Raw genomic sequence first — 17,487 nt, forward strand, 5'->3', positions numbered from 1 at the left:
TTCAAGTTACACAATCAATAAATTAAGTTTAAAAATGCATTTTTCACCCCAGAAGTTCCTCTGCTAGGAGGAAATTATTTGTTTACACTTTATACATTTTACATAGAATGGTGATGGACAGGAATGCAGAGATGGAGAAATAAAAGAGAAGGTCAAATAGAGACAGCAAAGTCTGTCATTTTTGGGAACTTGCTCCCTCTTTTGCCTTGAGCTGAAAGCTAGCTTTCCCTGAGGCTGGACATCTCCCAAATGGTGCCTAATTATTTTCTCTCATCACACATCCAGGGTATGGGGTCTATGTCCACTTCCTTCCCTGTTGTCATTTCCCAGATCACTTTTATTTTATCAACTTGTAAAACTAAAACAAAATCATCAACCACAAAACAGACCTGGTTTCCTTTTAGGTCATGCTAGAATACCCTCCTCATCACATCTTTATCTTTCTGACCAAAAATTACCAGCTACTGCATCTCACCCATTGTCCTTTCCTCCAGCTTCTGTGGTGTAGTGCTCCTCAAACTTTATGTACACTTCAGTTATCAAAATTCAGAATTCTAATTCTGACTCAAATTCTATTCAAAATTCAGATTCTGATTCTGTAGAGACACCCAAGTGAAGTCTCCATTTCTTATAACTTCCCGAGAAGCCATGGACCACCATGAAGAGTAAAGCACTAGAGGAGATTTTTCTGCCATTACCTAATCTACTATAATCCTAATTCTCCTGTTCTGCTTTGGAACTCATTCTTCCCTGCCCTTACTATTTTTAATATCTATTGTTCCTTCACTACACCTTGTCTTTCTTAACTGCTTAAGTAGCATCCATTAAAGCCTGCAGGCTCACTCACACACACACACACACACACACACACACACACACACACCTACCTCAATTTAACCCTTTACTCCCCACTAGCTACCATCGCAGGTCCCTCCCTTTCACAGCCAAACTTTTTTAAAAAAGAAACTATTAGAAAGAAAGAACTGTGTTTGCTTATGCCATTTCTTCACCCCCAATACAGAAATAGATTGGATTCTGTATCTGCATCAATCTTACTTGCAGGTCATTAGTCCATCAACATAATGTTCACTAAAGTCACCAATGGTTGCATGTTGAGAAGCCAACAAAGACATTTTCAGTTCTCATCTTATTTGAACCTATCAACAGCATTCATTTCTGTGAACCACACCTGATATTTTTCCACATTGTTCTCTATGACATGATGGTCTTATTTTCCTGTTATCCTGTTATTTTCCTGTTTCTAGTGACTTTCTCACTTGGTTTTATAGGACCACAATCTTCTATCCAGCTATTAGATATTATATATTGAAGTTCTTTGGGACATAGTCCTTTTCCAGTACATATTTTCTAGTATATATTTGTACCGTATAAACTCCATGCTCTGTCAACCAAACACTTTTTTTTTTTTGAGAGAGAGAGAGAGAGAGTGCATGCATGAGCAGGGGAGAGGGGCAGAGGGAGAGAGAGAAGAGAATTGCTCTTCTCCATGCTGAGCATGGAGTCTGATGCTGGGCTGGATCCTGGGATCCTAGGACGCTGGCATCATGACCTGAGCTAAAATCAAGAGTCAGACACTCAACTGAATGAGCCACCTAGGTGCCCTTAAATGCAAATGACTTCTAAATTTATGTCTCCAGCTTACACATCTTCTTTGAATTACAAACTTGTATGTCCTATCACCTACTTGACATCTTCTCTTAGATGTATCAAAGGCACTTCAAACATAAGAGATCCGAGCTATATTAGTGATTTCCCAAAAGTACATGCCAGTATCACACAGCCAGGTACATAGTCCAGAAAATTATTAAGTTTTTGATACATCCTCTTCTCTGTCATATATCCACTCTATCTTCTGAGGCCTCCCAAATGTCTATAGAATGTAGTCTACTTACTTCATCTCCACCATCATCTCCATCCTAGTATCAATGATTGTCATCTCTGGGCTCAGCTACTACAAATGATTTCCTAAGGAGTATTACTTCCATCCATTCTACTCTGCTCCTCCTTCTTTAATCTATTCTACACCCTGCAGATATGGTATTATTTTTGAAACACAAATTTCACCATTTATGCCTTGAACTTGTTTTGATCCCTTGTATCAGTCAAGCTTTTTCCCACTAAAGCAATGTTGCTTGTACTGTTTCAATGGCTTGGAATGTTCTTCCCTCCTTTCTCCTAGGTAACCCTGCTTATCCTTCAGACCTCAACTCAATTACCATTTTGTTTTTGTTTTTGTTTTTGTTTTTATTTATTTATTTATTTATTTATTTATTTATTTATTTTTGGAAAGCCTATCTTTGCCTGCATGACTTGGACAAATTCATTTACTAGATCACCATATTCCTATATTCCTTGACAGGCTGTTATATTTCTGGTTTTGTTCACCATTATCTTCCCAGTACTAGAACAATTCCTGACACATAGGTGTTACTCTCAAAATATCTCTTGATGAATTAATGTATGGAGAGGATAATATCAGTTGAAGAATCCCAAATGGTATGGGATTTGAGCTGGGCACTCTCTGTAATTATTGAAGAATAAGGTAGAGGGAGATGAATAGGGATATTGCAAAGAACAAAATGTAATAGCACTTTCTTTAATAATTAGGAAGGAAGTCGAAGAGGAGTTGAAGATATTTCATAGGTTGATCTAGAGAATGGTAAGGCCAATGATAAAGCAGTTTCAGCTAAATAAAATGATAAGCTCAATTTATCCATCAATGGCACTTGAGGTAAGAAACTTACCAGTCTGGAAAGGGCTTGAAGACGTGTTAAAATGTAGGATAGAATATGGTGTGAGATGTCATCTAGGCATCCTGGTCTAGATGCACTTTGTTGCTGACAAGCAAATAAACTTCTCTGTGTTCACTATCTTGGTTACCAGCACAGAGTAAGAAATCATGGGCCATTTGAGTGCGCTTTCTTCTATTTTCTTATCTCTTTTTATCATCATCTATTTGTTCTTTTCTGTCCCACGGCCACTTCCTTGGACTTTCACCTGAACTATTTCAACAACTCTCTTACTACTCCCCTTGCATCCAGCCTTGCTCTCCTGTAATACAGTTTGCACTTTCCTCCCAGAGTGATTTTTCTAGGACACCACAATGTCACTTTCATGCTGCGTATCTTTAAAAGGTTTCCACTGACTACAAAATAAAATCTAGACTCTTCATCAAGGCTTTCTGATTTGATCCTAGAAGTCCTGAAGTTCTCTTCCAATGCGTCTCTCCAATCATACCAGACCACTTCTTATCTCTAAGTGCCTCCTTTCCTTCTTCGTTGTTTCCTTTCCGTCCTATCGAAATCTGGCTGGAGAGTAACAAAGTTATTCTGACTGGTAAGGAAACAACAACAACAAAAGACCAAGGAAACTCTTAGCCTTCCAGTTCAACTCAGATGTGGCCTCCTGGATGAAGCTTTCCCCTCTAGGAAAATATTTAGAGTCCCATTGGTTATCTGCCAGCTCACTGTAACTCTTCGCCAAAAGTTAGCTGAGTCACTGTCTCTCACATAGGTGAAGTTAAGCTCACTATTTGGCATGTCTCCTTGAGCTAGTCTAGCTACAGAGTTTGGCTCTACGTAATCTGTTGTCACACCTCCCTTCTAGAGGTGTGGAAATGTTTCCACAGAATCCTCCCCTTGACCTAAAGAAGACGGCTACGCGGAGGGGGGAGGGCGTCGTTACGTTTTACGTCATCACGCGCAGGGAGGGTGGGGCCCTCAAGGGAATGTAATGAGGGGCGTGGCCAAGTGGCATAGGGCGGGGCTACAACGAGCTGGGCGGGGCCGCAGTGGAGTCGGGGCGCCTCTGCTCTTCAGCCGCTGTGCACTGAGTCCAGAGGCAACGCTGGGAGAGTCCCCTCGACGCTCGGTCCCGAAAACGTGATCAGGACCACCGGCTCAAAGCAGAGGCAGCTGCGTAGTCTAGCGGACGCTGGTGGTACGGGAGTGCGGCCGAAGTCTGAGCTCTGCAGGCGGGAAGCACCCGGGATAGGGGAAGCCCCAGGAGCAGCGGAGCTGCGCCTCCCTTACCCGAGGGGCCGCGGCGACGGTCACGGGGCGCGGCGCCACAGCGCGCGACCCAGGCCGGTATTGCAAACAGGCTGCCCAGGCTCCTCCTCCACCCGGGCCGCCTACCTGCGGACAGCGCTACGCCGCCTCTGCCGGTGTTGAAGGCACCTGCGCCGCCTTGCTCTCCGGTCTCCGCCCCTCGCCCCTCAGCGCCAGGCCCGGGCGGCGCACCTGGACGCGCGGGGGCTGCGGGAGCCAGGGTTCGGGGCGCGCGGCGTCCTCGCGAGGACGCAGGTGGAGCGGGCGCGACTTCGTGGAATCCGGCGCCGGCCGCTGCAGTCGTCCGGGTCGCTCCGGGTCCCGGGAACCTGGCCGTCTGCGCCCGCTCCTGGGGAGGAGTCGCCGCCGGCGGGGCACCATGAACAGCAGCAGCTCTCACATCACCTACGCCAGTCGCAAGCGGCGGAAGCCGGTGCAGAAAACGTGAGTGTGCAGAGCTAGTCTTCCGCGCGGAGTGTGCGCCACTGCACCCCGGTGCGGGAGGCGGCCCCACCCCGCCTCCAAATCCCCGCCGTGCAGAGATTAGGTTCATTCGCGGTACAGTCCGTGGAATCGAGATTTAGAGGCCGGCCGACAGACCCAGGCCTTGGATTTTTAGTTTTTAATGATCGCGTTTAAAAAAATGCACCCCCTCCCACTTCGCGGTGCACACGCACCCTCCCGCACCCCCACCCATCTGCACCTCTCTTTTCTGTTGTCTTAATTTGTTGACTGGTCTAGCCTGCCCAGTGGGACTGGTGGATTAATTAACACAAAACCGCCTTGAAATCCTCTTCGATTTTTAATATTCTCATTGGTTGGGTTAGAGGACGGTTATTATTTTCATCCTGGTAGGGCCAGATGTTTTAAAGAGCTAAACACGTGCCGTCTGCAAAAAAGGGTCTGAGTTCCTCTGAAGGTATTTTTTGGTCTCTGCAACCGGCTTTCTCTTAGCTCTTATTTACTTATTTGGCAGTAATTTTGTAGCGCTCAACGTGATCATATCGGTGAAATGTATATACAGGGGAGCAGGGATGAATTGAGTGTAGTGGACAGGATACAGCGGGGGATTTGTATTTTCAGCCACCCTTTTGGGGACTTTTCTTACCACTTTTGAAGTGATTTTAGGGTCTGTAAAGTGAAAGATTTAAAGCTGGAATTACTGAAACACGTTTGCATTCTTAGCATTTTTCTCTTTTTCCCTTCCTTCAAAGTTTTATCGATTCTAATAGATTAATTAGAAACTTAGATATTTGTTTTGGTGATATATATTTGTGTGAGATGGTAAATACATTAAAATAATGTTTCAGGAAAAAAATTAATGCTTGACACAGATTGCTGAGATCGTTATATTCACGTGTTTATTACTAATTTGATCTTTGAGCTACTTAACATTTTTTCAAATCTTCATAAACCATTTTAAGAACAGAAACGTTTACTCAGAACAAGTCAGAGTGTACACTTTGCTTAAAACTCAGTTTAGATCACTAATCCAGATCAGAAAAATCACAATTCAGAATTTGTGTTTGGAACCAGTAACAGGTTTAAAAGTTTCATTATTCTGAAGTTTTAATTTCCTTTTAGAATTTCAATTATAGTTCTTCAGGTCTAGACTTGGCCTTAAGAGGAGATACTAACCTATAAGTAGACTGATTAAAATTTGGAAGTCTTATCCTGCAGTGTGGCTGGCATTAGGAATACTGCCTAGTCAGCAGTTTTCTGCCTTGCCAATTCTGTGGCATTGGCTTAAAATACTTATATTTTATAAAGGAGTCCCTTATATAAAAATGTATTTGTCTAACTCGGCCTTGTGTTTGGTGGTTATTTAAAATAACCAGAGGCATCCCAAATGCCTCTTCTATGTATTTGTTAATACAGTAGTATACTTAGCCTAATTATAAAGGCAGTATCATGGATTTTATGTGTATGGTCAGAAAACTTGAAGATCTCCGTGATGAATTTTTAGGTTTTAATCATTGTCATAGCAAAGCATCTAGATGACTTTTTTTTTTTTTTTAATCAAAAGCCTTAATGTTGTATTCATTATAAAGTTTAACATCTTTGGCTTTTAGTTAGCATTTTATTTATGTAAGATCTATCTTTCGTTGTTTTATTTTAGCGTTTTAATATACTTCAGAAAACTTGTAAATACATTTGTATTTAACAATCTCTTGTAATACAGTATAACTAAAGCATTATCCACGTTCACATTCATTTTATTTTAGTATAGATTTTATCAGATCTTTATTGAGCACTTTGTGTTGCTTGTAGTCATATAAATGCCTTAACATGTCACCGTATCGCTCCCTTAAGGAAAGCCCAGTGCTGGCATTTGCAGAATCACGTGAAATTGATTATAAGTTGTTTTTACCTGAATGAAAAACGGATTACTTTATAATGCAGTTAGTCAAGGTTTATTTTAGGAATGTGGCCATTAAACCTAATGCTACGTTTAACATGCATTTAAATTACTAGTTTTTAGCTAATGAGGTCTAAAATATGCCCGCATTATCAGAAAAACACTAGTCTGAGCTGAAAATGGTATTTAACTTTGATCCCTTAAGTGAGAGTCATTTTATTTTACTTAAAGAAAAAAAAACATATGTTGTATCATAATTATAGGACTGTTAACAATACAGTCAATTTAATATCCAGTTTCATAAAATTTTATAATCAAGTATGTGACAACTTTAATCTGAAGCTCTTCCAGTGCCTCTTCAATTGACTGTATTAAACAAGATAATCTCCCCCTAGTGGCAAGTCTAACATTGAAAATTATCTAATTGGCACCAAATACAACTTAAATGTGTTAAATTTAATCCCACTAAAGTATCTTGTACATAGTAGATGCTCAGTAAATGTTTCCCTTCTTTTTGCAATAATTAAGTTAGGAAATTAAAGGATCCTAACCAACCTTGCACCAGACCCATGTTCCTAAAGGAAATTTCCAAAGATACCCTTAGGCATGGATTCTACCGTTGCTTTCCTTAAGGTGTTGCTCTATATGTAATCACTCTGCTTAGAACACAAACAAATGAAATTCTTCTTTTTAATTTAAATTAGGTTCCTGTTTTGTTTTCTTTGGAGATGAAAATATTGTTCATTTGTTTAGTTACTTTGTCTCATGAAGGTAGGTGAAAAGGATACCATTGAATTAAATAGAATCTTTTTTTCCTGTTGATAATAACTTTGTATATATTTTTACATTTTTTAAAGTTTTGTTACTACTGGAAAAGTCGAACGGTACTTCAGTTTACTGTTTTTCTACAAAGTTATTACTGATTGTTGGTAAATAATAGGTGTTGAGTAAATGACATCTACACTTAAAAATGATAGTCACAGCAGTGGTGATCAAGACAGCCATCATGAAATGCCTGTATGGGTAATAACTTCTCAGTATTAGATGATCCTGGTTACCTCATTAATATACTAGTTATATAATACAAAAGCATGGTCTTTGTTGCTGTATTTGCTAAGTTACTGTTTATTTAAGCTTCATACGCCTCATTTATATATAGTAGTGGAATAAAATTATATATTGTTTTACTGAAAGTATTTCATATAAATATACTATGGTATCATTTCCCAAATAGCTTTTAAAATAAAGGGATAGGTCTTTTCACTTCCATAATTATTATTTTATCATATTTTTCAGATAGCTTTCCTTAGTTTATGCATAATGACTACAGAGATCCTTACATATTGGAACTATGAAATGAATAAGTGAAAGTGTTTAGTTGTCAGCATTTATGAAAAATAACTGGCAGAAAGAGGGAAAAATGAGAAATAAATGGAAAGAGCATTAGGTCTAAACTAAAGGATGAGGCCTAGTTTCCTTGCTCTTGTAGATCCAAGCAAGTGATTGACCAGTAAAGGAGCATAGTCAATACCTACACAGTCAGTCTCACAACTAAAATGAGAAGAACAGAACTTTTTATAAACTGTAAAGACTGTAAATCATTGTTTAATGATATAAATGAAATGGAAAATTCTATTCTATAAATAATTATAGCTTACATTATCACAGAACAATCAGTTCTCCTGTAAGAGGCAGTATATGATTATGTTCTCAATTATGATTATGGCTGAAATGTGGTACTTCACTGACATCTAAACTTATATAGTGCATGCTTAGCATTGTATATAATTAGGACAGTTACTTAGAAATAAATACCATGCAAATCTCTAACAACAGTACCTTTCTACTTCCGCAGTTTTTTTTTAAATGGATTTTTTTTGCCCAAAAGTTTATCAAAAAGCTACTGTTCATTAGTACTTATTGTGATATATATATGCACGATGTTTTACATTTTATTTTATTTTTATGATGGTAGCGTGAAAAGGTATTACTATTTATTTTATAGATAGGGATCTGGGATTCAGATTCAGAATTGTTAGGTAGCAAATGAGAAAGCTGAGTTTGAATATCAGATTTCAGGTCTTATGGCTACAAAGCTTATGTTATTACCAACTTCACAATAATGCTCAGGTAAGTAAGTTTAGTGATTTTTATGGCACACCCATATACTAGGGATTTCCTTAATGCCCCCATTTCTCCTTAAATAATTAGTGTTATTTGCAATAATAACATTAATTAGTGTTATATGAAATAAATGATTTTCTGTTTGCCAGACTTGTGCTTACCTCCATACTTGCATTCATGGTCTTTCCTCTTGGTCTTTCTTATGATTTACTACCTGCCTCCCTTCCTTTATAATTCCTATATGGTTTTCAGTGGCTGCATAGTACTCCATTCTGTAAATGTTCCATGGTTTATTTAACTATTTTGGTTTTGGGGGGAAACTCTGTTACTTCCAACTTCTTAATATTTTATCTGGTATTTCAGAGAATATCCTTGAGATACATGAGTTTCTATGCAGATTCTTAGTTGTTTCCTTAGGAAAAATTCCTTTATGTGGAATTTGGAGGTACAAAGGTGTGTATGCATACTTTCAAGGTTGAGCCAAATATACTTTGAAATAGTATCAAATTACTCTACAAAAAAATTTATTCCTGTGGATAGTATGGGAGAGTGCCTGTGTCCTTGCATTTTTGCTTTAAAATGTGAATTGTCCATTTCATAGGCAAAAAAGAGAGGAGGGGTAGGTAATTCAACTTAAATGTTGGGTTTGTGAGTGTGTGTGTGTGTGTGTGTGTGTGTGTGTGTGCGCGCGCATGCGTGTATGAAGTTGTAATACTAGTAGTAATAGTTTATTTGCAGATTTTTCTACTTGAAGTGTATTGTTTGCTTTGTCTTATATTTTTCATTTTGCTCTTTTCCCTTTGATCGAAATACTTTTTTGGGACAGTATTCCTATTAAATAACACATGCATGGTTAAACAAGTCGAGGGTATGTGTATCATGCTATCTTTTCAGCATATTAGGTATTTTCTGTTGATGTTTTATTGTCATAGTTAAAGTGATTGTTACTTCATATCTCCTCCCCCCTCACCTTCTTCACTCTCCCAATATAACTTTTTCACTGTTACAGATTAAATTAACTTTGGGTGTTTCCGTATTTTTTAACTGTAAATATTGTTTACTGCTGAGCTAAGTAATATACTGTGAGTACATTTTCCTTCCTGTTCTATGTTATCATTGATTTTGTTTGTACCTATTTTTCATCTCCGTATTATTTATATCTGGGTTTAGCTATCTTTTAGGTTTATAGGGTTCAGATTGTTTCTGTCTCTTGTTTTCCTTTCTAGCATGAATTATCTGAAGAGAAGGATCTTTTTAGAGAGCTGTGTACTTGGCTGTCACAAAACCAGAAGTGACTTACTTACCTGTCTTTTTAGACCTGGTTTAGATGCCAGATCTTCATGAACCTTCCCCTATTGTTCTACCTGCTCTTACTTTCCTGAACTCCTGAGCATCACTTTTATGGCAACTGTATGGCACATTTGTTTGATATTGCCTTCTTATAATGCATCTCCTCCTAGTAAGAAAGATAAGTTCTTCAAGGTTAGCTCAGGCTTTTATTTGCGTTTGTAGCCACCAGAGCTTCTTAATACCATGCACACGGTCAGTATTTACAATTATTTACTAAACAATTGACCACCTCTTAAAATTGTCATGTTTTAGTGATTTTAGTATAGTAGATACTTTTTATATGGGTTCCAAAGGACATACTGAAAAAAAATGTACATTCATATAAGAAAGGAAAAAGGAAACACTTTCAGTGACTTTTTTCAGGATTTTGGAAGTAACTGTAATTTCTAGGGCATCTTTCATGTTCCAGGTTTTCACTGTTAAAGTCTTGTGCTAGAGATTATGTGCTGTTTGAACCTTATTGCCTATCCTTAGGAATAGCAAAAAGGGGGAAAGGGGAGGACTCATCACAACTATACAGTGGCAGCAGCAGGTGATTGAAGAATTCTGGCTCATTAAAAGTGACTTTCAGCTAGAATTCTCAGAAGTTTCTGTAGATTTTTCCCCCTTCATCTGGGAAAGTAAAATATCCAGCTGTATTCACCCTGCCAATGAAATAAGGCTTTATTTGTGTCACAGATCACCTGTCCAATGTTACATTAATCATATAATTTATGACTTGAAACATTTAACATTTACTTTCAGAGATAAATAAGTACACACTGAAGCCATTGAGGTGGAAATGGTGAATGAATGGCTTGAGTAAAGTCAGTATGGGGCAGAGATTGATTGAGGATTATTTCAGTTTCATAGCCATTGGCTAAAGTGAAGAGTAGTACCGTATCACATGCTAAGAAGGGGGTGCCTAAATTCTGGAAAATATAAATGAGAAGACACCCAGGTACAGGAGCTGGAAATAAAGATTAGCAATTTATTGGTAAATTGACAGAAGCAGTGGGAATAGATTAAATCACTGAGAGGAAAAAGCTGATAGAGCAGACTCAGTACTGCGATAGGTAATCTGTTAGAAAACGTTGCTTTAATCTCATAGGATTACTGAAACTGTATCTTTGCGTGACATTTGAGGTTTTATGATAAATGTCATATGAAAACATAAACATTTACAGCTGTAGTAACTTATAGTAACCCAGATTAAACTGGGTTAGACATTTAGCTTGTTTTCAACACTGGGCGCAAGTGAGGAGTCTAATAGACACTCTACACTGGGATACTGAAAAGGCTTTAAAGATGGCACTCATACTAGCATTGGATGTGGCGTTGGGCTTGTCAATAGCAGTACTTACAGCATGCAGGGCTTTGAAAACAGAAGCATGGCACACAGTCAGCTAGAGTCTTGATTTCACAACAGTTTTGATTTGCAGGTTGGGACAAGGTTTTGAGGTAAGGCTTTAAGAAAATAATAAATTGCTTCTTCGCTTTATCAACATCAGTGGTCTCTCTATGTCAAGAGATATCTTAACTTCAGATCTCCCAAGTCTAAGGTTACAGGGATGTTTGTTTATATTTCAAATATAGCCTCTCATTTAAATAGGTAGTTGGCAGTATATATTTTGGCATAGATTTAAAGGCGATACGAAAGTAAAAGTACTAGCATAACCCAAGTCAGGTGTAACTGATGTAAGTTTACTTTTTCTATCTAATTATTATGCGCATCTTTAAGATGTGTAGATAAGAATGAAATACTTTCACAAAATAGTTGTAAACATTTCTCACAAAATCAGTGACAGAGTATGCCACGTTGGTTGCTTTAGTTTTAACAGTAGTGCATTTGAAATGCCACATCCGGTGGGTACTTCTCATTTAATTTTTCTGTGTATTTGATTTTGTTTTGTAATATCCAGAATATTCCAACCTGGTTCTTTTCCTGTCTTCTTGTAATTCCTCCTCTGTTGTCTTTGCCTGTGCCTCTTCCCCAATGCTATGCCTAAATGTCTGTATCATCAAGCTCTGTCCTCTCGTCTCGTTCTCTTTGTTTGGTGTACCTTCCATTAGGAAGTATAGTCCTTACCCCAACCTGCTTCTTCCTCACTCCATGTTTTCCTCTTCCGTACTTCCTGTGCCCCATCAGCAAACATTGGAGTCTTGCTATATAGCAAGCTTTATGATGGGCATAAAGTGCTGTGTTGAAGTATCTCATACCAGGCCTTACTTACTTTCTTTCCTATCACTGCCTTTGGTCAGGTCCTGATAACTCTTTTTCCAGATACTTTTGATCAGCAAACATTAATTGAAGGTCCACTCTGTGGATAGTACTATGTTGAGCACTGGGGATACAAAAACGATCAAGTTTACAGGCATAAGAGCAATAAACAAGTCTAAGTATTACCAGTTGCATAACACGTAAGAAATTTGATCTCATGCTAAATATTCCATAATGTGTATGATAGATAACACATTAGAGCTGTGGAAGGTTTTATGTTTTGCAAAGAAGTAGGTTCATCTAGCTCATGGTTGAGCATTGCAGAGAGACAGCACAAGATGGACAGCAGGACTTCATGGAGCAATATCTTGAATGATTTTTTTTTTCTTTTTTTGTATCGTGATTGTTATTTCTCTGCGTCCTCTTAGTTTGTCTTGGTTCATTGTGTTACTGTCTTGTCCCCAATGTTTTATAATCATTACTGGAAAGCTACCAAGAGTGCAAGACAAAATGCGTTTCCAGTTTATTGGAAATACTATCTGCACAGGATATTCCTTAATGGAATGGTTGTATAAGACATTTGCTTAAGATGCATAAGGTACAGAAGTAGTACAAGAGGGATCCATTGTGAGTAGGTCAGGGAGGACTTTACAGAAGTCATCTAACTGAGCACGGCTTTGTAGCGGATGAGACAGAACAAGAGGATTCCGGGGAGTAACATGTATGAAAGCACCAAAATATATATTGATAACTAAGTACTTTCTTCTGTCTGGAGTATAATGGACAAGAAAGGCTTTGGCTGCAGGAAATGAGACCCGAGGAATAGTTAGGGGGCTATAAAAGATCAAGAGGTGTTTTGCTTCTAGGCTAAGGAACATGGGCTGTCCAGAGCGACTGAAATTTTTAAATCCGAGGAGTGTTGTAGATTTGTATTTTAGAAACAAGTGCTAGCTTCACTGAGAGTTGCCCTACATTTCATGCTCGTCATCGCCAGAGTCAGCTTAGTAAAACACAAGACTGGTCATGTAAATCCCAGCTCAGAGCTTAAGATGACTCCCAGATACCAGACTCTAATTTTACACCATTTCTGTGAGGAAATTGTCTGTTTGCTCTATCTTGAACATTTTTTTTTTTTCATCAGATACCCGCACAGCTCACTCCTTCGTTGTATTTATGTCTGTGCTGAAATGTAACATCAGAGACCCTTCCTGGCTATCAAAACCAGCATGCTTGTCACTCTTTAGTTCCTTATCTTGCTTTATTTTTCTTTTTAACACTTAGCAGCTCTGAAAGTTATATGTTTATTTATTCACTCAACTAGTTATTTATGTTTCCTGCCACTGGAATGTAAGCTTCATGAGAACAGGAACATTAGTACATGTAATATAGTTCACTGCTGAGTCTTCTGTGCCTTGCCCATGGTAGGTGTTTACTATTTGTTGCATGAATGTGGCCACAACCACTTTCCCCTTTCTCTTCTCTCTTGTACTCTATGCTTCACACTCCGGACAGGGGACTTTTCACAGGCCACTGTTTCTCAGCCCTGCCTCCTCCTGAAATCCCGTTCATCTTTAAAGGTCCATATCAGATACTACCTTGTCTATAAAGATCTTAATTCAAGTAGTTAGTTGCTCACATACTTTGCTCCCATAACACTTTTTGAATATGTAGGAGAGGAATGTTTTCCTAGACTACCCAGGACATGATAACTGCAAGTAAATATTTGTGTCAACAAGAAATTAATCAGAGAATTATTCAGGGAGGTAGACATGCATTATAGGTAACTTTTGAAAATCATTTGATTAATTGAAAAAATTTAGAGATGACTTGAATTTGATTACAAATGCAGTATGATTAAGGAAAAATAGAGAAAGAATCATCTGTTTCTGTTAAGTATGCAATTACACAGTCTGGAGAAAGTACCTGATTTATTTTGTATGTATGCCATATACTTTATCAATTTATTAATTCTTATTTTTGTAGAAATAACATGAACTGGGGGCGCCTGGGTGGCTCAGTTGGTTAAGCGTCCGACTTCGGCTCAGGTCATGATCTCAGTTCGTGAGTTCAAGCCCCGCGTTGGGCTCTGTGCTAACAGCTCAGAGCCTGGAGCCTGCTTCGGATTCTGTGTCTCCCTCTGTCTCTGCCCTATCCCCACTTATGCTCTGTCTCTCTCTGTTTTAAAAAGTAAAACATTAAAAAAATAAATAAATAACATGAACTGTAATAAAAACAGAAATAGATAAGTTCTGAAGAAATTACTTGTTGGGAACAATATATAACAAACATTAAAATTTTTATTGACTTTATAAAAAGATTTTTTAATATTAGTTTCTGAGAGAGAGAGAGAGAGAGAGAGAGAGACAGACAGACAGACAGTGAGTGAGTGGGGGAGGGGCAGAGAGAGAGGGAGACACAGAATCCGAAGCAGGCTCCAGGCTCCCATCTGTCAGCACAGAGCCCAACACGGGGCTTGAACACGTGAACCGTGAGATCATGACCTGAGCTGAAGTCAGATGCTTAACAGACTGAGCCACCCAGGTGCCCCTTTATTGACTTTTTATTAATTTTTAAATAAATTATTACTTCTCCACATACAACATTGAAAACATAAAGTATCTAGAAATATTTCGATTAAATCAGCACTATATTCAAGCCAATTTCTACTTTTGAAGATGCCATCATTTGAATTGTCGAAAATGCCTTTGTCTTCTCAATAAAGGCTGGAGGGAAATGTCTTTGTTGTAAGAATGCCCTGCATAAGATTTTATTTTTCTGGCAAATGGAAAGGTGAAGAGGCATGATCTTTGTTTTTTGGTTTTTTTTTTTTTTAGTATCTTGTCTATATTTCATTGTGTGTGTGATGATCTGTCAGTTCATTTTAAATAATGAATTTCTGCTGTGAAATTCTGGCTAAGACCTTTCTGTGAAGTTATGCAGTTTCTCATATCTGAACTCAGGTTCTACTCTTAACTATAAATGTCTTTTCTCTCAGATGAAAATCATGCTACATGTTGGGGATTCATTGAATTTTCTAAGACATAAGCTATGAAAGCTAATAATTAAGTAGAATTATTGACCAGCCCTAAATGCAAAATTTGCAAGGAATTACAGTTAACCTCTAATATCTGTCACTCAACAAATATAAATAACCAAAGCCAATTTTTTTTAAATATTGGAGGACCCCATTAAATGCCTAGATGACCATATAGAGGTGCCAGAAGGACTTTGAATAGTTGTCACCGACAGGATGAAAGTGTTAAATATAGGAAGCTGGGGTGATTAGGGTAGCTCCTATTTATCTACATCGTAAATGATGCCAAGATGCTTCTTGAGGAAGATAGCAAAGGAAGCATAATCTTCACATAATTAATTGCAGATTTCTTTTTCATTTCTTTCTGGAACAGTGTCTGGGTTTGAAAAAATAATCCTACTGGATTTGTTACTGGGAATCACTGTACCACAAATGTATGAAGTGAAGGAAGTATGAAGTATATAAGATGCACTCAGCATTTTCTTGAGTTCATAAGCTTTTAATAAAACATTATGAGGAATTTTACCAATTTTTTTTTGTTTTTCTTAATTACGATACAAAGGAGCCTTTTGAAGGGATTTACGTAAACTTGAGTAGACTTTTTGGTGTGTGTTTCATTAGAGAAATACCTGAAGAGCTATAATGCAATATAAATTTTTACTTTATCTATCTTATTTTGTGGTATTTTGTTTGTTTTTCAGTGTCAAGCCAATCCCACCTGAAGGAATCAAGTCCAATCCTTCCAAGCGACATAGAGACCGGCTTAATACAGAGTTGGACCGTTTGGCTAGCCTGCTGCCTTTTCCACAAGATGTTATTAATAAGCTGGACAAACTTTCAGTTCTCAGGCTCAGTGTCAGTTACCTAAGAGCCAAGAGCTTCTTTGATGGTAAGAAGAAGTTTTGTTTATTGCTATATATTAAAATTTAAGTAGCAGAGCCAAACTTGTAGTATTTCTAAAAATACATGTTCCAGGTTCATTCATCAGAAAGATGCTTCCACTTGCCTGATTTGTAGTGTCATTCTGTGAAAATCATAGGTTTGAAAGTTATGCCCATATAGTTTCCAGTTCCACTACTCCTTCCAATGCAATTGTTTAAAGTCTCTGTCCCCCCCCCCCCCTTCTCTCAATGAAGGGAATAAAACACATATACTATGACATATTTTTGCTTATTTCCTTCAATATGTTTGGGTAGATATTTATTCTTTAAAAAAATTATGTACACTTCTACTACTATATATTAACCGTGTGTTTACTCCAGGAAAATGTAAATAATTTTTTTTCCACCAGAAGAAGTATTACATTACAGGAGTCAGAATTGGATTTCAATCTCATTGTGCCATGATAAACTATTTGATTTTAACCAAACCATTTACCATCCCTGTACCTCAGTTTACTCAGCCATGTAGTTACTTTCTAATCATATATGATTTCATAGCAATTAAGTATTTTATTGGAAATTTTTGTTGAAAAATAAAGTTTCGTTGTATATTCTTATGTAAAATAATTCCTCACTTTCTCTTTTTATCTGTTTATATGTCAGAAATAGATTTTTTTTCGGGAAATGTTGATTCTTTTAAATATATCATGCTATTTAACAAATAGTAGTAAAGAATTAGTGATAAAATCTGAGTGCCCTAGTCAGTGCTTCTCAAACTTTGAGTATCTACAAATCATATAGGGATCTTACTAAGATGGGAGTTCTTATTTAGTAGGCTTAGGTGGTAGTCAGAGATTTTGCATTTTTTTTTTAACATTTATTTCATTTTGAGAGACAGAAGTGAGACAGAACAGCAGTGGGGGAGGGCAGAGAGAGATAAGGGACACAGCATCTGAGTCAGACTCCAGGCATCTGAGCTGTGAGCATAGAGCCCGATGCGGGGCTCAAACTCACAAGCTGTAAGATCATGACCTGAGCCAAAGTCAGACCCTTAACCGACTGAGCCACCCAAACGGGCCAAGATTTTGCATTTCTCACAGGATCTCAGATGCTGCTGCTGCTGCTGCCCTAGATCCATCTACAGATACTTGAATTTATAATATGTGTTTAGAATATTGGAAAACAGTTATTCCCCTGCAGGTTTGTATTTAAATGGTTTGCTGTGTTTAGTCTGGGCATTTTTTTATTTGCTTGCTGTGTATGATCTTTATTTTGGATAAAAACTATGTAGTTTAACAGTTGTGATTTGAGCAATGCACACTGATTATGAGGATAATCATTTCAGGTCAGATTACATGTTTAAAGGTTCATAGTAGACACTTAAAATGGTTTCTTATCTATAAAGTCTTTGAATTTTCCTTTACACCAGATCCTTCATCTCTAGGATGGGTTATGTGGGATTCGGTGTG

General features: G+C 37.9%; 1 protein-coding gene across 2 annotated transcripts in view; it reads left to right on the plus strand.

The window, feature by feature from the left end:
* Positions 1-2,263: 2,263 nt before the first annotated feature.
* The window catches only part of AHR (aryl hydrocarbon receptor), a 56,014-nt gene continuing 40,790 nt past the window's right edge, over positions 2,264-17,487 (plus strand). For both annotated transcript variants that reach the window (XM_043589032.1, XM_043589034.1), the window contains exons 1-2: positions 2,264-4,514; positions 15,839-16,026. In XM_043589032.1, coding sequence (XP_043444967.1) covers positions 4,450-4,514; positions 15,839-16,026 — 253 coding nt within the window. In that variant the 5' untranslated portion in view covers positions 2,264-4,449. The remainder of the gene's footprint in view (positions 4,515-15,838; positions 16,027-17,487) is intronic.

The sequence above is a fragment of the Prionailurus bengalensis genome, chromosome A2 (genome assembly GCF_016509475.1).
Source record: "Prionailurus bengalensis isolate Pbe53 chromosome A2, Fcat_Pben_1.1_paternal_pri, whole genome shotgun sequence".
NCBI lineage: Eukaryota > Metazoa > Chordata > Mammalia > Carnivora > Felidae > Prionailurus > Prionailurus bengalensis.